Genomic DNA, 12,589 nt, shown 5'->3' with positions numbered 1-12,589 from the left:
GGAGTCATCAATATCAGGAATTCTTCTTCGATCGCAAATAAATTAAATCAAAGGCATGTTGTCACAAAATAATTACCTTTTTCTTCTATCCATTTGAAAATAAGACAACCCAAGCATGTATAAAGTGTTCACTCAGCGTTGGACTTTCTGTCTATTGATAGACTAAACACCTTTACAAGGAAACAAAGGACTCATTTTTATTCTCACCGAAACAAGAAACGAAGAATTTCAACAAACCAAATGGCCCCTTCCCTTTCTTCTTGTTCCAAGCAAGACTAGATTATATAAGAGCCAAAAGTGCAGAGATCATTGTTAACTTTATATGTGTAACATGATTGATGAAATTTTAGCCTAAAAAAATGCGTCACAGATTATGTTAAAATTAAATAATTCGAAAAAGTAGCGGAAAAACAAAACTTACCAATTCAACGTGGAGACGGCTGATGTCAAGCTCAAAACCAAATTGTATAGTGATGCTTTCTCGTCCGACTTTGAAGTGCAATCTACCATATGCGCAAACAACGCATTGTAAGAGAATCCTTATGGATGTCAGTGTCAATTTCCACCAATCTTCTGACCAATTCGGAGCTCTTCGTTGTCTTTGACACGGATTTCTTTCTCCACCATTGCACTGTGGAAGCAACCAGTAAAAGTTGTCCGAGCATCGGTCCTCTGAAACTCAGGAACGCCTCGAGCTCTTGACGTGGTGGTGGCTGGTGCCATCGTACGTAGCAAACGAGACTAGAAACAGAATCAAGCTTGAAGTGAGACATCAAATTGAGGGCAGTTCAAAAACAAAAGAAGAAAGAAAGGGGCGGTGGGTAAGGGGTCGTCACGACTCACAGCCATCAAATGGCGATAACAAGCCGCCGAAGAAATCAGAAACGAACAAACCGAAATCGCAGCACACCGAAATCGTGACATTCGATGAAGAAATCGAAAACGAAAACAGAGAGTACTAGTGGGCTGGTTGATGGCCGACCGACATAGGCGAGGCCGCAATCCGAGAGAGGGAGAGAGAGAGAGAGAGACTGATTTCGAAACCGGTTCAAAACCGGTTCAAAACCGGTTTTGAACCGAGTTTACCAAAGAAACTAATTTCGAAACCGGTTCGAAACCAGTTGAACCGGTTTTACTCTCTTAGCAATTCGTTACGGATGCGAGTTGTCCTCTCCATGGGTGTAAAAACTTGGCGTGAGAATTGCTGCTGGTGATAGACGCATCTACAGATTGAAAAATTCCGAAACTCCCCCCTGCCCGACACCCAAGAAGAGCCTCTATGATGGCTCTCTTGCTCATTTGTCCGCCATAGCTTCTTGATAAAGCCACAAGAAGCTGCGATCGAGTCTCTCAAACTGCAAGCCCAGCGCAGCACCCTGTGTCTACCATTTGCTTACTGCAGCATTGCACAACTGATAGTGCTACTTGGAGGCGACATTACGGGTGCGTCTCAAAGTTGGAAACACGAGAAAGATGGACATAGTATAATGATATACACCAACATCAGTCCATCTTATTACACAGACCAACGCTTGAGTACATTGCATGTGAGAAAAGAAAAACCTTTATGTGTTCTATGCCACGTAGGCAAAATAAACTTGGATTTCTTGTTTGGTTTGAACCACTTATTCCCAAGTACCTATTTTGAGTAGAAAATAGCGGGAAACTATGCAGGGGACACCTTTTTCCTTGGACAAGCCACGTCCTTAACCAGCTTAATTCTTGTTAAATGAAATGCCCTTCTGAATGGTCGCTGTTAACTCTTTCTTTGCCTTTCCCAACCATCTCTACAGGTTAACAAACAAAGGCCGAAATTAGAAAACTTCATCTTCCTCTGATGTAATCAAAGCAGACCTAAAAAATTTCAAGAATATTAAAACTCTAGACCTTTTGCACCCCTTCAGCAGGCCAAGGAAAGAACCTCATCAGCCCCAGTGTGACCGAGGCAATTTTGGATGCAAAGAATGGAAGCTCTTTCCCCTGAAAAAATGGGGACAACAATAAAGAAAATCATTGGTCATTTCAGTGTGAATTAAGAAGAAAAAGATTGGATCTCAATAAGTTTTTTCAAGGCACCAAACCTGAGAAGCAACAAATGCACACTTCGACAATGCCAGCATTGCCCCTCAACCCACGCAGGCATGCATTGGCAAACTTCACAACAGCATAAGCCTGCCTGCATATTTCATTTTCACATTATTTGAGCATATGAAAAGAGTCCAGTCCGCATAGCAAATAGCCATCAGATTTCCTATTCATGAAAGAGATCAGACTACATCTTGAGGGCCAAAAAGAGGACTGACCATAGAGAGAGTTGCAGAGCTAGCTTCAGCTTTAGCCTGAAAGTTGTCAAAGCACAGACATACACAATTCTGTTGGCTTCCCGACATAATGTAAGGAAGCAGGGAGGTAAAGGCTAATAAGTCATGTCATAATTTCTCTGAGGAAATAGATGCAGAAAATTTTAGTTTCAAGTGGACATCAACAATCACTTTCAAGATCTTATTTACCAAAAAAAAAAAACACAACCACTTTCAAGAAAATCTGATATACTTAACAATGATGTCACTGCATGGACTACTCCACTTATCATTAAAATGCAAGTTATTCTCTTAGCTGTAACAACAAAAGATGTATGGCAATCTGTCCACAACTGCTTGCTTCTACCCATAGCCCGAGACAAGTAGTCAGCTTCTACATATTTTCACAAGCGAGGTGTCCTACTAATTCAGACAAAGATCTTTCTTAAGACTTTTTCTTGGGTAGTGGTAGTGGATAGGGTTTCCAAGCTGCCGTTAAATTCCTTGACCTCTGCAGGTAGAAATAATAACAAGCTCTCTTTTGTTCATTTCAGTGTATAAACAACGCCATAAAGTTGACTTGCAAAAGATACATGCCTACATGGACCTAAGATGTGATCCTCGCGAAATCTCATCATTCTCATGGGGAAGTTCTCAGTAGAGAACATCTTCAAAAATGCTTGTGAATTTAAAGAATTTAGAGACTTTAACATGATTATGCATGTCAATATTCTCCTTAAGCGGCCTCAATACTATGAAGCTTGTCAAAACCCATTTCAATAATAGCATCACTAGAACAGCTAGAGCACTATTTTACGACCTGGAAATCCAAAACTAAAGAAACTTACCAGAACGGTGATATAAATGGATAAATCCATAGAAAATGGAAACTTATTTACTTCAACAGTACCGTCCCACCATTTTGGATGTGAGATGTTACTGTCAGGTGATCAATTTCTTGAGGAGTGAAAGAACAAGGTGGTTTAACCAATAGATTGTGAATGCCAACCGACATTTGTCATTTTATAGAAAACTGCAACGTCTAACAACATCCTTGTCGGACATATAAGTTCTTATTAGGAAGAATGCGCCACAAACCTGAGATAAAAGAGGTAAAGAGTAAAGTTGTCACTTTTACAGGACCCCCAACAAATGGAACATCGATTTCTCCAGGATCGAGACCCAATACTTCTGCCTGCAAGGAACGTAATAGATCAGACGTCTGATGAGATACTTCGGCACACATCGAGGATATCCAGGGAAAGGAAAATAGTCATCGGCTTTCATGGCATTGTCCTGAAACTGGTTTGTTGCATAGTTTTGGTGCCTAAGCGTTAGTACCAAGTATCTATGACCATAAACGACCTCGTGATCATGAGAAGAGAACCAACAACACTCCCTAATACATACCAGCAGTTACATGATTATTTCAGCCAAAACAATCCAATACACGGGGCTTCCGGACTCTATTGCTAGGCTTGCAGATAGCCTGATTTTATTAACTCAGCTTCTACATGGTGCACATGATCCATACAAGATGCCCTTGGAGCAAGTTATTGACTGCAGTTAAGCATAATATGGCGTTGGAGACGACAGAGCATGCTAAAAAAGGTCAAATACGCTTTTGTAGATTAGGAGAGGCAGAATCTTAATGCTGAACAGCCGGACGAGAGGAACAAGAAGACATGCACACTTGGAAAAGTCATACTCTCACGGAACCGTCCACATTCTAAACTCATAACTTATCTCCCAATTACACAATACTCTTTGCAAAGGCCTTTGTTTTTTCCAGCGCTGGACGTGTAACATTTCGAATATGTTTTTGTGCAACAAGCTAATTTTACCTCTCCAATAAATTGAGAATCAACATGACCACCATGCATATAGGATGGGGAAGCATACATGTCCCACGAGTGATGTTTCTCGAGAACTTGTTAATTAATCATTTTACAAGTGAAATGCGTAAGGATTTAAGTGCAAAGGTTTTTATTTTTATTTTTCTTTTGTCTATCTCGAGTTGATTTATTTGCCTATAGAACCACATAAAAACACAAAATTTGCGAACTATGTTAGCCAAAAAAAAAGAGGAGTTTCTAGCGTAGTAATTTTAAACTGTTGATTGGTCCTCGCAGCACATAGTTCATCATTCAGCGCGCGGTCCATGAAAGACAAGTAATATGCGCTGCATCGCACCCTCATGGGACATGTATGCTTCCCCATCCTAGTTGTCCCACGCCACCTTCATCTCAAAACTAACATCTGCTGAAGAAATTTACTGGGGAAAAAAAAAAAGAGAGTATGAGACCCATACAGGTTTTTCATAAGAGTCATTGTGTGTAGATGATTCATATTTACAGCAACATTTTCAACTTTTCAATGGGATTCAATGTGGAGTCAATTCACTCTCTGATTTTAGGGTACTTAAATTATTACTTCAATGTAAACCATCACTATGTGCTCTTTCGGACGCCAAACGCAAACCTTGTCCGTTTTTTGTTTTTTGTTTTTTTTTTGGTGAAAGTAAGAGATTGCAAACCTTGTCCTTGATGTGTTATAAAATCTGGAAATTGGTAAGTGCAGTACTCCACATTATTGTTTCATCGAATGTGTGACGGATGACAAATTGGAAATAATTTTAGTCTTTCATTGGCAAAACCACAAACACTAAAACATGCCATAGCGGCTAAGGCACCCGACATCATAGATATCGGTAATGAGTACTTGTTAAGCCATACAAAATAATCCATACTTCACACATTCAATGACCCTCGAGAGAGAACCAGATGTGAGGATGATTTGAAGTGAAAAGTTATTCACGTATAATCTTTTTTTTCTTTTTAGTGTGAAATCGTTAGTATTTCCTCATAGTGGGAAGAAAAATATTCACTTCCAACAAGGGGAGAGTGAGGCTTGTGAGCACCGGCAAGTAAAAATAAGAAACGCAGTCACGCTAGGCACCCCACTAGGGGACTACTGGGGAGGCCTCACTGATGGAAACACCCCTTGATTACCGCCGTTTCTTGATTACCACCTACGGCCTACATAGGCGGGGGCAGAGATAATTGAAATGAATAAAGCATAACGACTTCATGCATCACGATAATTCAATTTGAGAAAGCAAACATCATCTTAACATCATCGACAATTATAATAGATGGCTCAAGAAGTGACATGAGGACACCTGGATTAGTTCATGACGGTGGTGAACGGGTGTTGCAAATTTGGCTTTTATTCCACGGGTAGGGCTTCAAAACTCTGAATACTCGCTGCCAACTCTTCCTTGGCCTTTATCCCAAGCTAGCTCTGCAGGGCTAGCAAATAAAAGCCGATATAAAAACTTCTGTTTTTCTTCATTGTAATCGAAAGGAACCTGAGGATTTCAACAAGGCTACAATTACCCACATTTCATACTAGTCCAACGAAAGTCGCAGTCGCTTTGCTGGCTGAATGGTGTGCTCTGCAGGTTTTGGTGGCGTCCAATCTGTCTCCAACTTGGTGGATGCCAACACATCGGGCAACTTTTCCAAGGACATGCAATATCTGATCTCCACATTCTTCAGAATTTTCAACTCTGTCAAGTCTTCGACAGCTCTCAACTTTGCACAATGTTTTACCTCCAGACGCAGAAGATTTTTTAACTTCGACAGGTTAGGCAATTGTTTGATCACATCACACATGGCAATGTGCAGAGACATCAGTAATTCCAATTCCCCCAAACCTGGAATCTCCACCAGTTCGGGGAAGTCATTGAGCCGTAACTCTTGTAGCCTTTTCAAGTGCAATAGATGGGGCAAGTGTGCTGTCAGACATTTGCTGATAGAGAGAATCGACAAGCTTTGGAAGTTAAAATTATCTGGCAATTGCGGGATAGAGTGAAGTTTCAAAGTTGATAAACTAAGTGGAAGCCGATTGATGGATTGCACGTCCACCCAAGGCGAGGTAACGTCTGCCGGAACCCAAAATGTCATATGAAGTTCACGCACTTCGAGATGATGTAAACCAACTAGGTTGGAGAGATCGGGAAGAACAGGGAATTCAGCAGCTGCAACCACTAGGCATTTCAAACTTGAGGGAAGCATTGGCAATGGGGAAAGCCGCCAGCTGGCAATTTTAAGGGTTTGAAGACTAGAGAAACCATTGATTATTCTCGGCACTATAGAGATTGGGATCCCATCTAAGTCCAAGATCCTTAGATGGGTTAGGCTCCACATTTTTCGTGGGATTTCATCCATGAGATGTGGACAAAATGAGGCATCGAGCTCTTCCAGTGTCTCCACCCCTCCAAGAGTACAAGGTATCGTGTGTATCTCTGTGTATGCCACCTTTAAGACTTTTAATCTTTTCAGATTTCCAATGAAATCAGGGAGAAGGGAGATCCCTGAGGATTTTAAATTCAACTCGACTAATAATTCCATTTGTCCAATAAATTCCGGAAGCTTATGCAGATTCTTGCATCCAGAAAAAGACAAATGCGTGATACTTGTTAACCTCCCAATGGAATCAAGGAGAATGCAAATCCCGTGGAGATTTAAATCCAACTTTATCTCTGATTTTGGTTCCCCAACAAAGGACTCAAGCATAAGTGCATTTCCAGAATCAAAAAAAGATAAATGCATGAAATTCATTAATATTTCAATGGAATCGGGGAGAACAAATAACCCTGAAAATGTTAAATCCAATTTGACCAATGATTCTAATTCCCTAATAGAGTTTGGAAGCTCAAGGAGATTAGTGCATTTAGGTAAAAGCAAATGCTTGAGATTCTTTAACCTTCCTATGGAATCCGGGAGAATAAAGATCCCTGAGCTGTCTAAATCGAACTCGACCAATGATTTTAGTTCTCCTATAGAGTCCGGAAGCTCATATAGATTCTTGCATTTAGCTAAAAGCAAATATTTGAGATTTTTTAACCTTCCAATGGAATAAGGGAGAATGGAGATCCCTGAAAATGTTAAATCCAACTTGACCAATGATTCCAATTCCCCAATAAAGTTCGGAAGCTCAAGGAGATTATTGCATTCATATAAAAGCAAATGCTTGAGATTCTTTAACCTTCCTATAGAATCAGGGAGAATGAAGATCCTCGAGCTGTATAAATTCAACTCGACCAATGATTTTAATTCTCCTATAGAGTCCGGAAGCTCATATAGATTCTTGCATTTAACTAAAAACAAATGCTTGAGATTCTTTAACCTTCCAATGGAATAAGGGAGAATGGAGATCCCCGAGTCATGTAAAACCAACTTAACCAATGATTTTAGTTCTCCAATAGAGTCCGGAAGCTCAAGTAAATTCTCGCAAAAAGATAAAACCAAATCCGTGAGATTCAACTCTCCAATAGAGTGAGGAACTTGGTTGATTTCAAATTGAATTTCAAACTTCATCAAAGATTTTAGATTGCCTAGTGTCTCAGGAAGCTTGATCGGATGGTTGAAACGAGGCAAGATAATCTCCGATAAGCATTCTAGAGAACCGATTTCTTCGGGCAAACCTTGGAGGGAACAACATCCCTCGATATTCAAAGTACTTAGCAATTTTAGCTTACCAATTGAGCTATCAATTGTAGACAATGCCCAACACCAACGAAGAAATAATTTCTTCAACTTGCCAAACTCAGAAAAATCAGGTGTCTTGGTTAACTGAGAGCAGCCTGACAAATTTAGAACTTTCAACTTTTTTGCCATCTACATTTAAAAAAAAAAAAAGAGAGAGAGAGAGGCCAATTTCATGCCAATGAAAAGTATGAGAATGCAATAACATACAACTAGCTGGTTGATACAATTTGAAGTGAACATAAGCGAGGTGTCAGTACCTCGATTTGCCTCCATCCACCCCAATCGTGGGTGATTTTGCCCCATGAAAGGTCAAGCACAACCAAATTCACCGGGTGAAGATTCATCGCTGAAAAATCCGTTGGGCAATGATGCCAAGAAAGCCATTTCAAATTACGAAGAAGATTTTCAAAGTTGCCAATGAAATTCAGTCTTTCCCCTCCAAGGAACTTCAGCATTGGCAAACAGGCTAATTCTTCAGGTGTCAAGTTATAACTAACACTTAGATTCAATGCTTGTACGGCTCGCTTCTCCTGCCAGCAGTAGTAGAGAATAAAGATGAGCATGCAACGTAGGAAGTAAAAAACCAATGCAAGTAGTCAACAATATCAATTGTTCTTCTTCGACCCCAAACTAATTAAATCAAACGTATTTTGTAATAAAAAAATTACTGCTACTCTCAACTTGAAAATAAGACAAACCAAGCATGTTTAAAATGTCCATTCATAGAATAAACACATTTTCAATGAAACAAAGGACTCATGTTCGTTCTAGCTGAAACAAGAAATGAAAAATTTCAACTAATCAAATGGTGCGTTAGCTTTCTTCTCATTTCACATGGGTAAGGCATAAAAGTATATACTTTTGTTGTTTAAGAGTTGCCTTCTATTTTCTCTTTATGTTAGAAAACAAAGTAGGCCATCAACCTATATTCTCATTTTAAAGCACTTGACCAAAGATTTTTCTGAATTGATCATATCTTCTACTTGTAATAACTTTCACCTCGTTGCTTCTTAGTATGTTTAGAGTATCCTCATCAATCTGTACCCAACGGCGCGCTCCAGCATTTTCAAAATTCTCTTGCTTGACAATGTACCTTCCTAGATCTCGAACTTCATCATGCATCCAGAATTTATTATCATCCTCTTCAATCTTTATCAAAGACATGAGGAGAAGAACATCAATAGCGCTGCGTGGAGAATAGTCACTACTATGCCACATGTAGTCAGCATAAGTCTTATCCTCCCCAATGCAAAAACATGCTATGTCTAGGAATATGGCTTTTTCTATGTCATCCAATTTGTTGATACTTATCATCAATGTTTGTCGGACGTCCTTATATGGGGTACACTTTAATTCCTCCAATCTCTCCTCCCACTTAGATCTAACCGTGTTGGCGAAAAGAGAACCCACGACTTCCAAAGTCAAAGGAAGCTTTCCTATGCTTGAAACGATTTCTTCTGAGAATTTGTAGCAATCTTTTGGAGGAGTACTGCTTCTAAAAGCATGCTTGCTGAAAAGCTGAATCGCTTGACCAAAAGGCATCTGCTTTACCGAGTAGTCCATGTAATTACTACGTCGCGCTTGGTTGTCTTTATTTCGTATTGTCCTTAGGTCCCTGAGTGTGACAATGATCCTACTTCCACAACCAAACCAATCGCAGCTCCCTGCGAGGTTCTCAAGTTGCTTCTTCTCATCCACATTATCGACAACAACTAGAACTTTCTTCTTGCCAAGTCCTTTTGCTATGCGATCAATCCCGTCGTTGGTATCATAGATTTCTTGAGCAGAGTTCGACCCCAGTGTTTCAGATGATAGTTTCTTTTGCATGTCTAAAAGACAATGACTCTGGACATATTTGCAAGGAAACTACTGCAATGGAATTTAGACAGGAATCGATTGAAGATAACACTAGTGAGTTGATTTACCAATACCACCTATCCCATGGATTATGACGAAACGTACATGGTCATCAGAGCCAACATCCAACAATTCCTCTATATGTTCTAGATCATCCGTTTCAACAAGATGGTCGGGAAGAGGTCTGTTCTTCCCCTTCAGCTTAAGTAGAACCTCTCGAACAATCAATTTTATAAGTTCCCCCTGCCAGAGACAGCGACAGTGGATGAATTCAGACTAAAAAAATAATGACAACGTACTATATCAAGACCGATTTACAAACGGCGGCAGTCATTCAAATAACAAATTTAATTCATTTAAGCATAACAATCTCATGTTACAATGTAATTGTAAAGGGCTCGAATTAGCTGCTTTTAATGCGCAGGCAATATTTTAGACTGATCAAACACATAATTAGTTCGTATGCTAGTAGGACAAAATCAGTCTGTTTGATCATCACTGAAATAGCGTTAATTTCTGTCTTTTTGTTGTTTCTACTTTACCTTTTTTTTTTTCTAAAATGTTGAAAGATATTTATTTCGCTATTTATATATATATATATATTAAAGTTTTTGACAAACGAACAGGATGCTAACTTGGCATTTAACTATAACTTGACAATGATTTCCACATTAGCGTTAAATTTTTTCAACTATCGTATCAATTATAGGGAGAAATTATAGTTACTAGAAGATAAAAAAAATTGGTCGGACTAGAAGATAAATTAAATATTAGATATTTTCAAATTGATAAGAAAAAAATGCGTCCCTTTCAGATTATATTAAAATTAATAGCTGGAATAAGTTGTGGAAACTTACTCTTCCCCTTTCCGCTCCCAACCTGCTCTAGTTGCAACCTCACGAAGAGCAGCTTTCCACAGCGTCACCTCATCGGGGCCATACTTCTTCTCATACTCAGACAGAGCATTACTGTACAATTCGGTTCTAAGCTTGACATCATCCGGTTTCACATCGAAGAAAAGGGGAAGGATCTCCTTCTTCCTGTCCGACTTTAAAGTACAATCTACCATATGCGCAACCTCACGGAGGCACCACACACTGGAAGCGAAGCCCTTAGAGAAAATAGGGATATAAATTTGAGTGTTGTCAAGTGCTCGCAAAAGGTTCCCACCAATCTTCTGACCAACTCGGAGCTCTTCGTTATCTCTAAAGACACGGATTCCTTTCTCGACCATGTTATGATAGAGGCAACTAGTAAAGTTGTCCCGAGTATCCGGTCCCCTGAAACTCAGGAATACCTCGAACTCCATTCTTGAAGTGTCAGTGGATGTTGCCATTGCACGAAGCGGTCGAGACTTGAGTCAGAATCAAGCTGAATGAAAATTGTCAATGGGCTTGCTTGAGGCGAGACATCAATCGAGCGCAATTTAGAAACAAAAAATGAAGAGAAAAATAAAACAGGTGGTGGGTTAGGTTGGTCACTGAATCACAGCCATCAATTGGCAATGGCATTCGACCAAGAAATCGAAAACGATGCCGATATAAAGAAAGACTACCTCGTGCGTTGATTGACGGCTGACCGAGATGAGACAACGACCGAGTAGAGCTAGCAAAGAGGAAGGTCGAAGGCCATCACTAGAGAAGAGAGAGAGAGAGAGAGAGCCTAGATTTGAGGGTGAGAACAAGAAAGTAGAGAAGTGGGTGTTGGCCGTCGAAATGGCATCCCAGGATCAACATAGTTAAAAACTTGAACATATTGAAGGAGAATATAAAGATTTGCGTACCTAATTTGGAATCCGTCGTTCTTTATGCGGAGTGATGACGATATAATGCTCAGGTTCTTCTCCTCTCTCGTCCTTGGATCTTGCCTTGATGAGACTGCCTCTTACAGCTTGCCTTATAAGAGGTGAAAGTGGGAAAAAGTGCCAAAAAAGTCCTAAACCTTTTGTCTTTGTGCTGATTTAGCCTAAACCTTTTTTTGGTGCCGATTCAGTCCTAAACCTTTTTAAGTTGTGCCAATTCAGTCCTTTCCGGCCAATTTTGACCAGATTTTGCAAACTAGACACCGGACGGCCGACGTGGCCTGATCGGCGCTAACGTGGACAACTTTTAATAATTTTTTAATTTTTTTAATTTTTTTCTTTTTGTCTTTTTCCTCCAGCCAATTGCTGAGGTTCGGCGACCGCCGGCAAGGGCGAGGCTCGGGCGAGGGCCGGCGGGCGAGCCTCGCCCATGGCCGCCTCACTAGATCGCCATGGGTGAGGCTAGCCCTCGCCGGATCTCGGCGAGGTCGAGCCTCGCCGACCCTCACCCGAGCCTCGCCCATGGCCGGCGAGGCTCGACCTGCCGGATCCGGCGAGGGCGAGCCTCGTCCATGGCCGCCTTGCCAGATCGGCCATGGGTGAGCCTCGCCCTCGCCGGATCTCGGCGAGGTCGAGCCTCGCCGGCCCTTGCCGACCATGGGCGAGGCTTGCCTCTCCGGCCATCGCCTTTGGCCGGTCGCTGGACCTCGGCGACCGGCTAGAGGAAAAAGACAAAAATTAAAAATTAAAAATATTAAAATATTCTTAAAAGTTGTCAATGTTAGCGCCGATTAGGTCATGTCACTGGCAAAGGGCGTCCAGTCAAGAAAAATCCGGCCAAAATTAGTCGGAAAGGACTGAATTGGCACAACTTAAAAATGTTAGGACTGAATCGGCACTAAAAAAAGGTTTATGACTAAATCGGCACAAAGGCAAAAAGTTTAGGACTTTTTTGGCACTTTTTCTGGTGAAAGTGTGTTCGTGGAAGTAGAGGATTAGAGGAGGTACCTTAATGCTATTTTATAGAGTTTTCAGCGAGATCCTCTTATAACGGGTTGGGACAAGCGAGGCTCATA

The 12,589-nt window shown here is 40.7% G+C and overlaps 2 protein-coding genes and 1 long non-coding RNA gene across 3 annotated transcripts; all 3 read right to left on the bottom strand.

The window, feature by feature from the left end:
* Nucleotides 1-1,493: 1,493 nt before the first annotated feature.
* Nucleotides 1,494-6,268, bottom strand: LOC120286744. The gene is made up of 7 exons (XR_005545444.1): nucleotides 5,703-6,268; nucleotides 5,482-5,611; nucleotides 3,399-3,495; nucleotides 2,304-2,440; nucleotides 2,082-2,176; nucleotides 1,888-1,980; nucleotides 1,494-1,787 (listed from the first exon to the last, which is right to left on the bottom strand). It is a non-coding gene; the product is annotated as an uncharacterized LOC120286744 (long non-coding RNA).
* A 1,767-nt stretch (nucleotides 6,269-8,035) lies between these two features.
* Nucleotides 8,036-9,954, bottom strand: LOC120286743 (TMV resistance protein N-like). The gene is made up of 2 exons (XM_039299200.1): nucleotides 8,855-9,954; nucleotides 8,036-8,385 (listed from the first exon to the last, which is right to left on the bottom strand). Exons 1-2 carry the CDS (start codon nucleotides 9,680-9,682, stop codon nucleotides 8,065-8,067), a joined length of 1,149 nt encoding a protein of 382 aa, XP_039155134.1. The 5' UTR covers nucleotides 9,683-9,954; the 3' UTR covers nucleotides 8,036-8,064.
* Nucleotides 9,955-10,565: 611 nt separating this feature from the next.
* On the bottom strand, nucleotides 10,566-11,048 carry LOC120287149 (TMV resistance protein N-like). The gene has a single exon (XM_039299850.1). It carries the CDS (start codon nucleotides 11,046-11,048, stop codon nucleotides 10,566-10,568), a length of 483 nt encoding a protein of 160 aa, XP_039155784.1.
* Between the last annotated feature and the right edge of the window lie 1,541 nt (nucleotides 11,049-12,589).

Source organism: Eucalyptus grandis, chromosome 8 (genome assembly GCF_016545825.1).
Source record: "Eucalyptus grandis isolate ANBG69807.140 chromosome 8, ASM1654582v1, whole genome shotgun sequence".
Classification (NCBI taxonomy): domain Eukaryota; kingdom Viridiplantae; phylum Streptophyta; class Magnoliopsida; order Myrtales; family Myrtaceae; genus Eucalyptus; species Eucalyptus grandis.
This window is presented reverse-complemented; position numbering and strand designations above follow the sequence as displayed.